The sequence below is a fragment of the Thalassophryne amazonica genome, chromosome 1 (assembly GCF_902500255.1).
Source record: "Thalassophryne amazonica chromosome 1, fThaAma1.1, whole genome shotgun sequence".
NCBI classification, from domain to species: Eukaryota; Metazoa; Chordata; class Actinopteri; order Batrachoidiformes; family Batrachoididae; genus Thalassophryne; species Thalassophryne amazonica.
The window spans coordinates 171,457,459-171,475,661 of record NC_047103.1 but is presented as its reverse complement, the minus strand read 5'-3'; the positions used below and the strand labels follow the sequence as shown (position 1 = coordinate 171,475,661).

Genomic DNA, 18,203 nt, shown 5'->3' with positions numbered 1-18,203 from the left:
CGAGGTGTACTCTGAGTGCAGAACATGTGAGCTGTCCATTAAGATGTTTTTTACTTGTGTAATGGTTGCTCTGTCAGAGAGTTCTTGAAAACTGGGAGGAGTGTGGCCCATGATCTTATCTTGTTCTCACATCACTGCACCAGCCACTGTGTCTCTGTCTCACACTTTGATTATGTCCACTTTGTATTTTCATTCACTCCCGCTCTTGCACCTGCTCACATGTCTTTGTTTCTTTCATCACTCCACTCTGTGTTTTCCTGCCTTCACTCTCTTGCACTTACCTTTGTCTTCCCTGATCACGTCCCTTTCCAGAACCTTCACTGACACCTGTGTGTTGTTCCACTAATTACACCACCGGTTATTTAAGCCCTCACAGTGTCACAGCTCACTGCCAGACTGTTGAATGTTATTCACTTTCCAGCCCACACACTTTGCCTTGTTCTGCCTTGTATTCAGCCTGCCGGTATTTGACCTTGTGTTTGTCCTCGACCATGTTTTTGTCTCTGCCTCTGATCCGGTTGTTAAGTGTGACGTAATGCATCATGTGATTTTCAACTTCCGCTCCAAACAAAAAAGGCGCGCTGTCATTAACATTGAGAACTGCACTGAGATGCTCTGATCAGGCTGCACACGGACAACAGCATTAACATCGCAACATAAAACTCTTTGTATATTGTGCCTAAAACTCTCCTGGATATATTAACTGGGTTTTTAGATGCTGTTACTGTGTTTGTTTTATATAAAAATGTCTGTCACTCAGGTTATTTCTCTGTTATTTTCAGTGGGAGTTGCTGCGAGCTGTGATCGCTTCCTGTTCATGTCGTTCGGGGAGAAAGTGAAGTTTGCACTTTAACGTCCTGTTTATTGTAATACATATTTTTTATTAACACACATGTATATTTTACCTGTGCATAATAAAATATATAAAGTAAAAGGGAAAAAAGTTTTATTAAGTGTTCTTACCTTAGAAACAGATGAATGCGGTTAATGGAGGTGGAGGCGGAGAACGGCTGGACGGAGGTTTGTGCACACTGTAAACACAAACTAAACTTCAACTGTAAATTCTTAAAAGGATCAAACAGACGTAACTTTAATTGTAAACTTGTAGGTCTTTGGACCCGGAAACAGATTTATCACGTGATGCGTTACGTCAGCACTTAGCAACCGGATTGCCACCACGTTGTGTTTTTTTGACCTCTGCCGGTTTGTTGGACCAAGCCTCAGCCTCATGTCTGTCTGTTCCCTGCTGGACCACCTGTGTACCGAATCCCTGCCTGTTACAACGATTAAACCTTATTCTAACTGCTTCTGCTGTGAGAGTTTGCATTTGTGTCTACCCGGTTTGTGCCACGCCCTGATACACTTTAATCTTCAAATATTTATAATAATTTGGATCGAAATGTGTAATCTTAAATACAAGTTTAATCAGAGTTTAAATCTGAGTTTCTGATTCATTTGATTCTTTTTTATTGTCTGCTCTCCTTCCTTGATGAAAGAGCAACAGAAGGTGCTGCAGAGGATCAGCTGATACCTCACATAATCAATACTGATTTGGACAAAACCAATAACTGTTGATCCTTTCAGACACAGCAGTTCTGCATAATATTGCAGTGCCCTACTGTGACCACCAGAGGGCAGCAAACACCGACTGAGTTCTCTCAGGGTTCCAATCAATAATCATTACTGACAGCAACTCGATCGATAGTACCTGTTCACAGTGTGGAAGGTAAAAGTACAACAAAGTTAAATTTAGAGTATACTTATGAAGTACTTTTCAGATAAAAAGTATTAAAACACAGTTTGAGACTGTTCAGATCTCATTGCATTGAAATGTTGCTTTAAATGAATTTGGATTATAATAAATTCATCAATAGAAAAAAATCCATGAAAACAAAGTGGGTTTTTTTTTTAAGTGCAACATGGAAAAAAAACCGACTTTGAACATTTCAGGTGAAATTCTGACAGTGTATCTGAATGGAGGATCCAAAGACCACATTACAGTTGAAGGTCCCCGTGGAACCAGGCGGTCTCTTACCCCAGTAGCACTCAGACCAGACTCTGTTTAGCTCCTGAAGGAATATATCCTAAATGTGCTAAAATATGCATTAACCATTTGTGCCTTTTCCCCATTCAGAATCATCGTATTAATTTTTATCTTTTATTGAGCCAAGAATATATTGTTACATTTATTTATGAGTGTGTTTTAATGTTTGGAAGTGATCATTTATATATTAATAGAGCCTGTTGTTGTTGAAGGATATAGTACTCATATGCTCATACTGATCAATATTTATCAGTGCTTATTAAACATATAATCAATAGCTAAGGTTAATTATGTGATATCTATATGTTCAAATACTTTTGAAATATATGTTTGTGTGCTTTTGAACTGTGTATTGTGTGTATCAAATTAAAGGTATGTTCTGTTTATGATTATATTTGCTTTTGCATTATTTTCGGTAGCATGCTGTTATAAAGATGATTTACTTAATCATTTCAAAGTGCTGTAAAGGTGATGTGTCCCTTTTTCAGTGAGACCCAGAAAGTTACATTGAGAAACATCCATACGAGGTCTGTCCATAAAGTAACGGTCCTTTTTATTTTTTTCAAAAACTATATGGATTTCATTCATATGTTTTTACGTCAGACATGCTTGAACCCTCGTGCGCATGCGTGAGTTTTTCCACGCCTGTCGGTGACGTCATTCGCCTGTGAGCACTCCTTGTGGGAGGAGTCGTCCAGCCCCTCGTCGGAATTCCTTTGTCTGAGAAGTTGCTGAGAGACTGCGCTTTGTTTGATCAAAATTTTTTCTAAACCTGTGAGACACATCGAAGTGGACACGGTTCGAAAAATTAAGCTGGTTTTCGGTGAAAATTTTAACGGCTGATGAGAGATTTTGAGGTGATACTGTTGCTTTAAGGACTTCCCACGGAGCAAGACGTCGCGCAGCGCTCTCAGGCGCCGTCGTCAGCCTGTTTCAAGCTGAAAACCTCCACATTTCAGGCTCTATTGATCCAGGACGTCGTGAGAGAACAGAGAAGTTTCAGAAGAAGTCGGTTTCAGCATTTTATCTGGATATTCCACTGTTAAAGGAGATTTTTTTAATGAAAGACGTGCGGGCAGATTGCAGTGTCGGCTCGCAGCCGCTGCGACGCTCCGCCACAGGAAAAACACCTCTGTTGGAAGCCTTAAGGACAAGTTGGAACATGTCCAGCTGTTAAACAATTTCTCATATACTCACTCCACTGAAAGCCATCAAAAGCCGCCTGGATTTTACAAATGGTTATCAACACGGAGGTGTTTTTCCTGTGCCGCCGCACCGCGCCGGCTGCGTCCCGACGCGCGGACCCCTGAATTATCCCAAGACTCCTCAGATCAGCTCTGGATAAGAAAGGAGCCCTGGAGAGGTGAGGGGGCAGAAGACCTGGATCAGGATGCTCCGACTGAAGCAGAGTCTCAGATCCAGCAGGGTTGGGCCGGGATCAGCAGATCATTGTCCAGTTACTTTTGGCCCTTGAACACTGAGGGACCACACACACAGTCTGCTGTAGTTCTTCAGTATGTAACTGATTTGGATGTAATTATACTCAAATTAAAGCCCAGAGTCTGAACTTTGACCTCATTTTCTTTATTTGCTTTGAACTCTGATTGACAGATAAAAAAAGACAAAACATCACAACGTCAAAATATATATGAACCCCAGCAATCGTCTGCTCTTTCAGATCTTTATAAGACATAAAATAACATTTCTTTCTCCAAAGTGTCAATCAAAAACCCATGAGGTGAAAGGTCACTAAGATCATTTATTGTCATAACAAAAAAACAAAAAACAAAAAAGCAACAATACAAAGACGTGCCTGTGTTGACGTTTTCGTGGACTCGCTCAGAAGTGCTGGGCGGGTTTTATTGGCTCTGGGACTTTGCTTCCAGCTGTGCTCGCCATGCAGCGAGCACCTCGTCGTCTGAAGCCTCGGCGGCGGCCCGAGCTCGCACCCTCTGCCGGGTCTGGGCGATGAAGGCGGAGATGTCATCCTCCTCGTTCTCATCACGTGCTTCCGCTCTTCTGTTCCTCCTCCCGTCTGTCTCGCTGCTGTCACTTTGGCAACGATACCCAAACTTCCTCTTGGCAGAGAAGTCTTGACAGCTCTTTGTCCCCTCGCCGCCCTCGTCGTAACCTTCAAACATGGCTGATCCTTGGCCGTAGCTTTGGGACCGGGCAAATCCGTTACAGGACAAGTCTGCTTCCTGACTCAGTAGATCCTGGTCCAACCTCAAGCAGTATCTGGACGGAATTTCATAATCGTCATCCTCATCAGCAGCACAGGAAGCCCTGCGGTTCGGGAAATCAAATTCAGAGGCAGAGGCATCGAGGTCGTCATACGGATCTTCTGACGGGTCGACGCTGGAAGTAGACTTTCTTGGAGGAGGCCTGACACTTTTCAGCCAGTTGTCGATGCTGGTGTTCTTGCTTTTCTCCAGAGCCGGGTTGAGGTTCAGGCACCCAGAGAGACCGTAGCTCCTCGCAGGCTGATCCTTCTTCTTCTGTTCTTGAAGGAATTCCTCCTCCTTCTTCTTTTCCTCCTCCTCCTCCTCTCCATTCTCCTTTGGCTTCTTCTTCTTGTAGAGCGTGCTTCGCTTATTGTCTTCCAGGATCTTCTTCTTCTCATAGGTTGCCATCTTGTCCCTCATTTCAGATTTGATCTCCTTGTCTATGGCGTCCAGTTTGTTCAGGTTGACCTGGTCCTGGAACAGGCTGTACAGGGGGACGCTGGTGGTGGTGATCTTTGTTTTCTTCTTACCTCCTTCACTGAGGATGGACCTGCTGCTCAGCCCATCTCCTGATAGGATGGATGCAGCCCTGATGGGATCCTGGGACAGTCGGCTGGCGTTTGACACTCCACTCAGTCTTGAGAACTTATCGTCGTCCGGGACCTGCCCTAAAATAACGCTGGAGGTGCATGCAAAGCTTAACTCTGACCCAACGCGTGATGGTGGAGGTAGACTCATTTCACTCTGCTTCTGTTTGAGCGTTTCTGAGACAACATTAGCGATCCAGTTTTGAATGCTGGCTAGATTGATCATGGGTTCACCTGCAGCACCCGGGAGTGCAGGAACTGAGACGATGGGAGGAACCGGAGGCACAGGATGAGACGGGATGGCAGACTGAGCTGATCTCACGCTACGAGCCTGTGAAACTGACGATATGACGGAGGATCTGGCGCTCAGCACAGACGTGGTATCATCGTTGGTGACACTCGCTGGACTAGTGACTCCGGCTCCAGCCCAGAAGGCCGACAGTGGTATGGTGCCGGCACTGACGGAGCTCTCAGTGTCCCAGTCACACATGGACTGACTCTCCTCCAGAGTTTTCTTTGACCGTTCCAGAATCTCCTCGCGCCGCTGCCTCCTCTTTGCCTTTGCAGAGTCCTCACCACAACTCAATTCCAAAATCTCATCCGTGTTCTCCTCCCCAAGGCGTTTCTGCTGCCTCAGCTTCCACGCCTGATAGGCCGTCAGGTTGACATCTTGAAAGGTCAGTGTCTTCGCTTCTCCCTTGCCGTCGCTTTTGTTGATATCTGCGATTGAACTTTTTTCTCCGTCCTCGCGGTCTTTCTTGTTCCAGCCAAACTGAATCCTCTTGACACGCCAGCGCTCCAGAGGTGTCATCTTCTCCTTGTTCTTCTGGCAGAAGTTGTACAAAGAGCTTGTGTCAGACAGAATGCTCTCCACTTCATCATCAACCTTCTTGTTTGCTCCTTCTCCTCCTGTTGTGTCGCTGCTGTCGCTGCCATCATCCTCTTTCTTCCTGTGGTAGCGAGCGGTTGCTTGCTCTTCGATCTCCCTCAGACGTTGCTTCCAAAGGTCAGCGTAACTGCTGTAGCTGGAGGTGGATGACATTTCAGAGGGCGGTCGTTGGGTCCGATGTTTTACCCGTTCTTTCACAGCTTGCACATCGTTACTGGTGATGCTGTCTAGGTCGGCATCCCGGCTCCCTCTGTCCTTTCCTTGCTGGTTGCCGAGGATGGAGTCTCCATCCTCAGTGTCGCTCCTCAGCTGAGCGTCCCACCACTCCTCACTCTGGTACTTCTCATTTCTCCTCTGCCACTCATGGATCATACTGTCGAGACCTTCGTCATCTTCCCTGTCTTCTCTGCCGTCCTCATCAGGGAGGACAATCTCTTGCTGACTGTTGTTCATTTCTTGATTGTCCAGTCCATTTGGCGTTCTAATCTGTCCACTCCGGAGAGCCGCAGCAGCTGCAGAGGAGGCAATGCTGCTCATGACGCTGCCTCCATCCTCTTCCTCCTCCATCATGATGGAGTGGGCTTTCACCTCCACCATGCTCTGCTCTTCCTCCTTATCCGTGTCCTCGTCATCGACATCCTCACCAAAGATACGAGCCCGTGTGCAGGCGTCAATAACGGAGCACTGGCTCAAAGTTTCGTCATCATCTTCTCGCTCCTCCATCAGGTTCTCGTTGAACTCGCGCAGTTGTTTCAGGAAGCCTTCATTGGGGTTGATGGCACGTTTTTTCCTGATGGTGGTCAGAGCCTCCATGATGGACATGTTCTGGAAGATCATCAGGTATGCTGCCACCAGGACAGCAGAGCGGCTGACGCCCATCATGGACACCACAAGAACCTTCCCTGAAGATTAACACAGACATGAAATGTTGTCAAATGTCCACAAAAGGATTAAAACGTACACAAAGTTTCAGTTGTTTATTGATGCAGGACATGATGAAGATTTTCCATTCAGCTCAATTTCAATTCAATTTTCAATTTATTTTCATTTATATAGCACCAAATCACAACAAAGTTGCCTCAAGGTGCTTCACACAAGTAAGGTCTAACCTTACCAACCCCCAGAGCAAGAACACAGGCAACAGTGGTAAAGCCTGGTTCACACGGCAGGATTTTAAAATTATCTGTAGGTTTCCAAAACCTGAGAGACCACACACGTGGAGATAAAAGAAAATCAAAGACCTATCAGTGTTGTTCGTACACTGTGTGGTGTTCAGCCACACGGTGGTCAGCAGGCTGCTCGTTTGTAGTCGGAGGGACACAACACACACTGCGATATCGGGCCAAGACAATCCAACATGTTGAATATCCCCGATTTGCAATCGGAGTGCTCCTGACACCCTTCCAAGCAGATCAGAGTGCTCTGAACACACCACACACACAGCAGGAATATCTGATAAGATTATCTTTAGCGTCATCACGATAGTCGGGGTGTCCTTAAGATTGTCGGTAGGGGAAGATCGGGTCCGATATCAGCCTAATTATCCTGCCATGTGAACCAGGCTTAAGGAAAAACTCCCTCTGATGATATGAGGAAGAAACCTCAAGCAGACCAGCCTCAAAGGGGTGACCCTCTGCTTGGGCCATGATACAGGCACAAATTACAAAACAATTCACAAAACGAATATATAGGAAATGTTGTCAGTGTGCAGGACAGGAGGGTTTCAGAAACAGACACCACACCATCTCTGGATGGAGCTGCACCTCAAACTGAGAGGAAAAAAAAACAGAATCAGGCATCAGAAAGACAACAAATACAGTATAATTTGTCAGCATTAAACAACAAGAAAAACAGAAGAAGAGAAGAAAGCTCCTTAATCTATCTGGGTTTTTTTTGTTTAAATAAACACTCGTCAGGAGTCTCAGGTTAAGTCGGGTTGTCCTCTCCCCATTCATAGTCTACATCCCCTACCAGGGGACCCCAAAGTGCTCTCAGAACAAACATGGTACCCTGATGTCTTTGACTACCAACATGTAGACCCAGGTTTGATTCCTGGTCAGGTTCTCTGTCTGTGTCCTTGGACAAGACACTTCATCTGCATCGTCTCAGTCCAATCAGCTGTAAACAGTACAAGCCTTGGCTGTTATGGACTGTTGCCACTTCCAGGGGGAGTTGTAGAGTCCAAGCCTGGACCAACATACCTCAGCGTCTGTATCAGACTTACTCCACCTTATCTAGCTGTTTTGTACATAAAGATGGGATGGTTCTACTCCGACCTCCTGTCCTTTCCAGTAGATTCTGTCTCTTGTATCTATGATCCTTTTCTTTCAGTCACTAACCAAAGTTAACAACCAGAAGAAACAGCTGTAATCAACAGCATCCTGAGAGCTCAGGTCCTTCTGCACTTTGTGTTACTGTTGGCTCTGCCCCAATCCACCTCTCTTTTATGAAGAAGACCCCGAAACTGAACTCACTAACTTCAGATTTAAAGGTGTTGATTCTCATCCACACGACTGCACACGGTTACGCCGCCGTGATTTACATCTATAGACTAAGCGTGGAGGTACCATTTTTTTGTCCTCAATGTTCTCTGGATCTGCTCACCTCACACATCATCTCTAAGCTCTCGATCTTCACACATCCTCTGTAGTTATGGACACACATCACGTCTCTTTCACAAATCCCCTTAATTGTCCACATTTTGTGGTTAATTAGAACCACTGATCTGTGACATACCACCAATTTCCACCAGGTGGCGTTTTCGCCGAGCGAGTATGAATCCGTTCAACTTCCATGTCTGACATTCAGTGTACTGTCACTGAGCACTGCTTTTTTTCATCCGTATTTCATCAAGGTAGGTCACTGAAATGTTTTCTAGGGCAAAAACATCCACAGATTCCAAATCTGCCATCACATTTGTGCCAGCTGTTATGGTTCAGGTGCTACGGGCCCCATCTCAACTCCGATGATAGTGGTCACGCAACCCCCCCCCCTCCCCCCCATGCATAAATACAGTATAGTTTTGTGAAAGCATTATTTCTTAATTATTGCAAACAAATGTCAGCATGTTTTTATTACACTTTCTTCCCAGTCTTGTCTTGAATTTCGTGCATTCTCATAATTTATTATAATCTGTCATTCCCATCATACTTCAGTATACACTAGGTGGCGCTGTTACTGCTGCAAATGTCTTTTACTGCCACCTGGTGTTGTGATACATTAATTTTATTGACAACTTTATATTGTTTATATATATTTATATATTGTTTATATATTATGTTGACTTGGAATAAACAAACAAACAAACCAAAACTTCATAAAATTAAGTCACATCCATTTTCATTACACTACAGATTGAGTCATTATTAGGACTTAAAAAAGATGAAGTTTAAGCTTCTTAAATCAGGCCTCAGTGTGTCTGTTGTAGCTGCTACTTCAAAACGCTTTGAAAGCTTTCTTTTGGAAGCGAATACGTTGTTTCAGTAAACTGCTGCACACTTTCCCGGGTCAGTGACTCACGATTAGTAAACTCTGTCTTCACCATCCCAAGGACGGGTACTTTGCCAGTTCACATATAAACGTTTGTGTTGTTACAGGTCCAAACCTATCGATGTGTAACGCTGCTTCATGAAGCTTTGATGTGTCGCTACTTTAAGAAACACTGAAGCTTCTCTCACCTTTGTGCGTCAGCAAGGCTTCGTCCAAGAATTCAGCAGCTGGACGGAAATGTGGCGAGATGTCAGCATCGGGGAAGTCGTCCACCTCGATGCCCGCGTACTGGATGTTCATGTTGGCGTAGAAGGACTGTCCGGTGTAAACGCCCGTGCCGTGGGCGGCGTTCAGAATGTGAGTGACACCCATCCGCTTCAGACGAACCTTATTGACGGCTACAGTTCTGAAAAAAGAAACCATCATGAAAACCTCAAAGTTTACATGACGGGGCAGGAAGCCTGAAAGTCCAACAGGAAGCCAGCGGAACAAATAATTGTAGAAGCGCCAAGTTTTGGACTCGGGGGCACTCACTTCTCAGCGATGAAGATGTTGGGCCACACCTCATCCACGGGGTTGATGGGAGCCTCCAGGCGCTCCTGCACCATGGCCCTCTGGATGTCCAGCACGCACGGCGTGTTGTACGGGCTGCGGTCGTCGATCATGTCCCTCACCCGGTGGTACAGATCTTCCACCATCAGCTGTTCGGCACTTTCCAACATGGACTCTGAGACGGACTCCTCGTGTACGCCACGCGGCGGCAGTTCTGAGGTGGGACACAGGTGGAGGTCACATGACTGATGCTCACTGTGTGTGAACTTTATCAGAGGATTCGCTGATTTTCATCTCGAACTAAACATCTAAAATGTTTGGGTTCATCCACAAAGTCCAGAGTCAGAAAACTTTAAATCATAGAACATTTATTTACAATATTTATTGCTAATTTAAATGGGATTCAAAATAACAACAAAAAAAGTCTCTGATGGAGGTTAGTGACACTGGTGGGCGTGTTGATTGTGATGTCATACAGCAGATCTTATACGGGTCTGATTAGGATTTAAGTCCACATACACTGAATCCCAGCGTTGGCTTCACATTTACACACATTTAACTGTTTAAAACCTGCTGACGTCGGCGGGTCTCATTGTTGGGATTAAGAACGCTTTGGGACTGATCTGGATAAGTGGGCGGAGCCAGGATCATTTCAAACCTTGAACTCAGTGAAGTGAGAAGTCTTTCACGTTACTGGAGGCACAGTGTGTGTTCTGCACCATACGGGAACGTTGACCAAATCGCACATCTGTCAGGTTCTGACACCAGCTGCTGCTTCCAAATATGTCCTGCACACTTCTGGAATCAGAACAACTGATTTGTCAGCTGCCTGGAAACTTTGCAGATCACTTTCAGTTGAGTTTTAACTTTTAACAATGTCTGGGAATTTGAAGAATACTTCAGGAATTGTGCAATGCTTTGCACACTTCTGGAAGTCTTGCAGTGTAGTATAATGTGGTTCAGGTTCACTTTTGGAAGTTTCCGTGCTGCTGTGGCGCTCGGCACACGTGCACGCAGGCTGGATCACGAGCACTTCAGGAAGAATTCATCTGTGGAGACGTGCTGAAGAAATGTGGAGAAAACTGAGATTATGAGCGCGTCATCTTACATTAATCATCTCGACTCCTTAACTGCTGAGATAAAGGCTTTTCGTTACCCAGAATGCCTTGCAGCTCTCTGACTGACTGCTCCTGGACACAGACAGAAGTCAGTAATGCAGGAATCAGATTCTGGGGTCGTCACAGACGAAGCTTTAATGAAGCACTAATGTGGGATCAGAACCCTGAAGCACTGCTTCAGGAGCTGGAATGTGAATCCTTCAATCATCCTTATTATTATGGGACTCACACAGACTGAGTGACATCACCACGATGCTGAATGTGGATCTGGGCGTTTTATGAACAAGTGCTGAAAATTAAACGTGTTTGTGTTTCAGTCAACACAAAATTTAAAATCAGATTTTAATCACTTTGGACCTGTTTGAAACAGGTTCAGAGCAGCAAAGATCCTCTGAAGCAACAGATTTTTCATGGCACCTGCAAGTCCTGCACCTCCTAGAAAAGACAGAATCACTTAAACTCAAAATGTCTCTTGCGCAGAATAACACTTACGTCATAAATTAGAAAAAAAGAAAGAAAAGAAAACAGAAGTACAATTTCTTTGATAATTAATTCTACAAAAATGAGGTTTGTTATGGACGTATTTGGTGCACGTGATTAGTTCAAGGATGATCAAAAATGTGAAAAATGGATCATTTAAATTCTTACACATTCTGACTGTAAAGGAATCTGTAATGTTGCCGTTCTTAATTGTTTATTTGTTAAAGAAACAATCCCAGGTTCTGGGTTCTAAATGGTTAAAAGATGATTTTAAATCGTTTAAAAGCACTCTAAACCTGATATCATTTTGAAGTTTGGATTTTGCCTTCGTGTTACATCCATCTTCAACCGCTTGTCCCCTTCATGTTGTACTCCGTGTAAAACTGTTTAAAAGCATTTTATACTTTTCAGAACTATGAACAATATATTTTTTTATATGAATGTCCTAAAACGTTCATCGATTGTCAGTTGATCATGCAGACAGACTGAATGTATCTGGTCGTCTCACCCTCACTGATGATCTTTTTGGCGGCGACGGCGGACGACAGGTGGATCGGATCCATGAAGATGCTGTCGGCATCGGAGCCGGAGATCAGAGAAAACCTGGACTCTGAGAACGCGGAGAAACTGGACGAGACAGAAAGGAGACATTCAAAGAAAGTCAAATCAAATCAATTTCATTTATATAGCGCCAAATCACAACAAACAGTTGCCCCAAGGCGCTTCATATTGCAAGGCAAAGCCATAAAACAGATAAAAAAGAAAGATCAACTATATCCATCTTTCCCTGCATTTGTTTTCCAAACTGCGGTTGTTTGGCCCTCCAGGGCCACCGTATTTAAAGGTGTTTTTCATTGATCTGGTTCGGGTTCTACCTGCTGGGGGACGGACAGCGGAGGTAACGAGACTGGATCCCTCTGACATTCGAGACGTCCTCGTCCCCACCAGGAACCGTCTGGTCCCCGTTGTGTCTCATCTGATTGGCCGTCGCCATGACAACCCAGAACTTTGTTTCTCTGGTAGTGGCAACAAAAATCAAATCAACCAATCAATTAATCAGTCAGTTTTTTGTCATATTTGCTGTGTTACTGATCAAGCCGAAACATACATCAACTCTTAAAGTGAAAATATTTACCGCTTTACGGATGCTAATGCAGTTAGCCCGTTAGCTAATGAGGTCATTAAGATTTTTCAAAAGCTTGAACTTTGACATCATGACAAGAAATGCAAAGAAAATGAACAATGTGTGTGAGGTTGAAATAAGTCATGTTTAATCCGCAAAATGTTGAAGTTAAGTAAATGCTTATTAACTGCTGAAATTTACACTGTACGAGGAAGAAGGAGGGAAGGAAAGGAGGTGAGAACAGACTAAAGGAAAGGAAAGAATTTCCAAATTCTAATGTCCAAAATAACTATGAAGTTACTGTGACAGATGAACATTTGTAGTGACATAAAAGTGTTAAAAGGAAAATTAAAAATTTATTTCATAGTGAAATAAATAGTTTTTTTCCCAAACAATTTATGAGATTTTCACAGGAAGCATTTATCGCTCAAACAACTCAAATTTACCAAGAAACAAAGGTCAAATGTTTGGGAGCGACACTTCAGGTCAAAATGTAGACACGGCCCTCGATTTATATATAACTATATATATAATCATAATCATTTATCATTTAATTTACATAGAAATTATTTGTAAAAGCCAAGAATAATTTCATTCATATAGAAATGATTCATTAAAAAAACTCATTAATCATTTGATTTATATAGGAATTATACATTTTTGCTCTTGCTTTAAAATGCATAAATTAAATCAAAAGATCAAATCATCTGACATCATTTATAAGAATAAAACTAGTACTGTGTGTGTTTGTCTTAGTGCTCAGATTTTAGTGTGTTGTGTGCTGTTGTGTTGTGTGGTTGTGTCTGTTGAATGTGTGTATGTGTGCATTGTGTGTGTCTGTTGTATGTGTGTGTCGTGTGCCTTTGTTGTTTGTGTGTGTATTATGTTGTTGTTGTATGTATGTTGTGGGTGTGTGTGTTGTTGTATGTGTATGGGTTGTGTGCGTCTTGTGTTGCTATGTGTTGTGTCTGTTGTATGTGTTGTATTGTTTTGTGTGTTGTTGTGTGCCTGTTGTATGTATATGGTTGTGTGTTGCTGTGTGTCATTGTTGTTGTATGTGTGTTGTGTGTCTATTGTATGTGTGTGTTGCTGTGTTGTGTCTGTTGTTTGTATGTATGTTGTGGGTGTGTGTGTTGTATGTGTATGGGTTGTGTGCGTCTTGTGTTGCTGTGTGTTGTGTCTGTTGTATGTATGTGTGTTGTATGTGTGTCTGTTGTATGTATGTGTGTTGTGTGTGTCTGTTGTATGTATGTGTGTGTGTCTGTTGTATGTATGTGTGTTGTGTGTGTCTGTTGTATGTATGTGTGTGTGTCTGTTGTATGTATGTGTGTGTCTGTTGTATGTATGTGTGTCTGTTGCATGTATGTGTTGTGTGTGTCTGTTGTATGTATGTCTGTTGTGTGTGTGTGTCTGTTGTGTGTATGTGTGTTGTGTGTATGTGTGTTGTGTGTGTGTCTGTTGTGTGTATGTGTGTCTGTTGTGTGTATGTGTTGTATGTGTGTGTTGTGTGTGTCTGTTGTATGTATGTGTGTTGTGTCTGTTGTATGTATGTGTTGTGTGTGTGTCTGTTGTGTGTATGTGTGTGTTGTGTGTGTCTGTTGTATGTATGTGTGTTGTGTCTGTTGTATGTATGTGTTGTGTGTGTGTCTGTTGTGTGTATGTGTGTCTGTTGTGTGTATGTGTTGTATGTATGTGTGTTGTGTGTGTCTGTTGTATGTATGTGTGTTGTATGTGTGTCTGTTGCATGTATGTGTTGTGTGTGTCTGTTGTATGTGTGTCTGTTGTATGTATGTCTGTTGTATGTATGTGTTGTGTGTCTGTTGTGTGTATGTGTGTTGTCTGTTGTGTGTATGCGTGTCTGTTGTGTGTATGTGTTGTATGTATGTGTGTTGTGTGTGTCTGTTGTATGTGTGTCTGTTGCGTGTGTGTTGTGTGTGTCTGTTGTATGTATGTGTGTCTGTTGCGTGTATGTGTTGTGTGTGTCTGTTGTATGTGTGTCTGTTGTGTGTATGTGTGTGTGTCTGTTGTGTGTATGTGTTGTATGTGTGTCTGTTGTATGTGTGTCTGTTGTATGTATGTCTGTTGTATGTATGTGTGTTGTGTGTCTGTTGTGTGTGTGTTGTGTGTATGTGTTGTATGTGTCTGTTGTGTGTATGTGTTGTATGTGTGTCTGTTGTATGTATGTGTGTTGTGTGTATGTGTTGTATGTGTCTGTTGTGTGTATGTGTTGTATGTGTCTGTTGTGTGTATGTGTTGTATGTGTGTCTGTTGTATGTGTGTGTTGTATGTGTCTGTTGTGTGTATGTGTGTTGTGTGTGTGTCTGTTGTATGTGTGTGTTGTATGTGTCTGTTGTATGTATGTGTGTTGTGTGTGTGTGTCTGTTGTGTGTGTCTGTTGTGTGTATGTGTTGTATGTGTGTCTGTTGTATGTGTGTTGTATGTATGTGTTGTATGTGTGTCTGTTGTATGTATGTGTGTGTGTGTATGTGTGTGTATGTGTGTTGTGTTGTATGTGTGTGTATGTATGTGTGTTGTATGTGTGTCTGTTGTATGTATGTGTGTGTTGTATGTGTGTCTGTTGTATGTGTTGTGTGTGTGTGTCTGTTGTATGTGTGTTGTATGTATGTGTGTGTGTGTGTCTGTTGTATGTATGTGTGTGTGTTGTATGTGTGTCTGTTTGTATGTATGTGTGTTGTGTGTGTGTGTCTGTTGTGTGTGTCTGTTGTGTGTCTGTTGTTGTGTTGTGTGTCTGTTGTGTTGTGTGTGTGTTGTATGTGTGTTGTGTGTGTGTCTGTTGTGTGTATGTGTGTCTGTTGTATGTGTGTTGTGTGTCTGTTGTATGTATGTGTGTGTTTGTATGTGTGTCTGTTGTATGTATGTGTGTGTGTGTGTGTTGTCTGTTGTATGTATGTGTGTTGTGTGTCTGTTGTTGTATGTGTGTTGTGTGTGTCTGTTGTGTGTATGTGTTGTATGTGTGTCTGTTGTGTGTATGTGTTGTATGTGTGTGTGTTGTATGTGTGTCTGTTGTATGTATGTGTGTGTCTGTTGTATGTGTGTGTGTTGTATGTGTGTTGTATGTATGTGTGTGTTGTGTTGTTGTAGATATCATCAGGGTCTATTTTTAGGCTCCAGCTGCCTTTGAGGCTTCAGCTGATCTTCCAAAAAGAAAAAAAACCGTCAGACCTCCAAAGTCAGAAAATGCCTCAAAATGAACAGATCTTTTGATTGACAGGTGTCATTCATCTCACACACGCCTGTTTTCTCACCTCAGTGTGACTAGGGGGCGCTGTGTCCGCTTCCCAGAGGTCGCGTGAAGGCGATGGCGGCTGGTCCGACTGACACTGAGGCCTGAAGCTGGACAACCCCCCCACCCCACCCCTGGCCCTCTGACACCCGACACCAGCCCGACTCTCATAAAGAGACACCACACCGGGTCTGAGTCCACAAGGAAACGTTCTGAAAGTGAGTCCTTTGATCCGGATCCTTTCTTCTGTAGAACCTGAGTGTGTATTCAAACCCTGAAGAAGAACTGAGGACCAATAACTTAAATTCAAATAAAAAAAGAAAAATTACACCTGAATTTAAGTGAACATGTTTCAATGAACAGGAGAGAAAAAAAACATGGTTTTGGGTTCGATTCTGCACCTGTTTTTTATTCAAACACAGCGGCCGCTGTTCCCCATGTGGCGAGTTAACAAACACACAGCAACAAATCAGAGCAAAGGTCACCAACCTCAGCAACCCCGACTGAGGGGGGAGGGGGCATCCACTCTCATACTAAAAATAAAATAAAATAAAATAAAGCACAATAAAGAACAATCAAACACACAAGACAGAGAAGATGGAGGTCAGCGGTCACAGGACGAGGGGAATTCCCAGTGATGTCACAGGGAAACCCATCAACCAAAACAAATATGGCTGCATGTAGAAGCAGCTGCTTTTCTTGACATTTGTCTGTTTAATTGGGAGGAAAAATGGAGAATTCTTGGACATGAGATTTTGTGGACGTCCTGTGTCATCATCTTCTCAGGTTCAATGAGGACCAATCAGCTGTCTTCATGCAAATTAATGTGCTCTAAATAAAAGTAAGAATAAAATGTGTTGAAGGCATATCAGGGAGGACGGACAGTTTCCCTAAAATCTAGACGAGTCCTTCCAAAAACTGAGACTGTGTCTAATCTTGAAGGAGGATGGCAGTGAGGTGAAGTTCAGGTCTGGACTTTTTCCCGGGTCCAGCAGAGACCGTGGGCCGGGTTGGGGTGGCCGGATGTTGTGTGCTGGACTCGCATTTCTTGATCTGGTGCGTTTGTTGGACTGTTGATGAATGTTTGGAAGGTCCCAATGACACAAAATGAATCAGGATCAAACATAAAACCTCCCTGATGTGTTTTACTTCAGACAAAATGCTGAAAAAACAGTTAGCTGTGAAACCTGGTAACCGGTCCAGTCTGGTCCCTGGTACTAATGGAAAATCAAAAGCTCTCGCTGCATAATGTGCATCCTTTGATCACTTAACTCTGAGAGAGCTTTGAAGACAAATATAATACTGATGGACAAAACAGAAAACTGACAAGCACAATCAAGGACAGAAACACGAGGACCCCAGCAGGATGGACAGCAGACCGACCGGCAAAGACAAGACATGAAGCAGGTGTGTGATTACAGATCAAGTGCAGGTGTGTCGACAGAGGACAGTGCAACCCCAACCACAGACACCAGAGGGAGACAAAGACAATGGGAGGGTTCTCCCAGGAAGAGAAGACACCAAAACCCCAAATCCACAGAGGTCTCAGGTGACCAGACAAAACCAGGTTAGTTTAAACTGCACTAATTTAAAAACAGGTTTATAGTGTTTTACCAAATCTTTTTGAAATACAAATATTTGATTTAAAAATCAATTTAAAACCAATTGAAAGCAGCTAAACAGCACTTGGTTATTGAACGTGTTGAGGATTGCACATCATTAGCATTACCAGTTCAAATCAAGTGGTTCACAGCTGGTAATATATGCTGGTTAAACTCCATGTACAGCACACTGAAAAAAGTCAAACTTGAACCAACTTTTTTTTTTAATTACTCATAATTTGTTGCACCAAATTTGATAAGTTTCTCTTAAAGTGTTTTACAATTTAACATTTCAAACATATTATCAATAAACATGGAGAAGAACTGAAAAATGTCAGTGGAAGAAATTAAAGTTTTTGTTTTTTTATTGATTCAAGTTTCACTTTTTTCAGTGTAGCTTGTTTAACCGTTTGTGCAGAACCAGTTTAAATTCAGTCATCTGTCATTTAGAAATCAGTTTTCGGAGCTTCTCCTCACAGGATTCAGAATTTACTGGAGCCAGAGTTTTGTGTTAATGGTTTTGATTTGATGGACCAACATTTTTGAAGACGCAGGTCCAGAAGACGTCTGCTGTTGGACAATTTGTTGATGCTTTACGTCGTTTTCTTTTATGTTTTCATGGAGGAGAATAAATCTTCTGATTCATTAAACCAGTGGTGTCCAAATTATTCCAGAAAGGGCCAAGAGAGTGTAGGTTTTTTTTTATGGCCACGGCGTCTGCTGGAGTCCGTGGCTGTAAAGAAGACCTGCACCCTCTTGGCCCTTTCTGGAATAATTTGGACACCAGTGCATTAAACGGTTGAGATGTTCTTCTTCTCTGCTGCAACTCTGTTCCACCAAAGCTTCAACAC

The 18,203-nt window shown here is 43.1% G+C and overlaps 1 protein-coding gene across 1 annotated transcript; it reads right to left on the bottom strand.

Annotated features, from left to right (window-relative positions):
- Positions 1–3,641: 3,641 nt before the first annotated feature.
- Positions 3,642–15,858, bottom strand: dusp27 (dual specificity phosphatase 27). The gene is made up of 6 exons (XM_034179380.1): positions 15,774–15,858; positions 12,260–12,400; positions 11,893–12,011; positions 9,769–10,000; positions 9,423–9,640; positions 3,642–6,647 (listed from the first exon to the last, which is right to left on the bottom strand). The coding sequence occupies exons 2-6, from the start codon at positions 12,376–12,378 to the stop codon at positions 3,904–3,906; spliced, it is 3,432 nt and encodes a 1,143-aa protein (XP_034035271.1). The 5' UTR covers positions 12,379–12,400; positions 15,774–15,858; the 3' UTR covers positions 3,642–3,903.
- Positions 15,859–18,203: the final 2,345 nt, after the last annotated feature.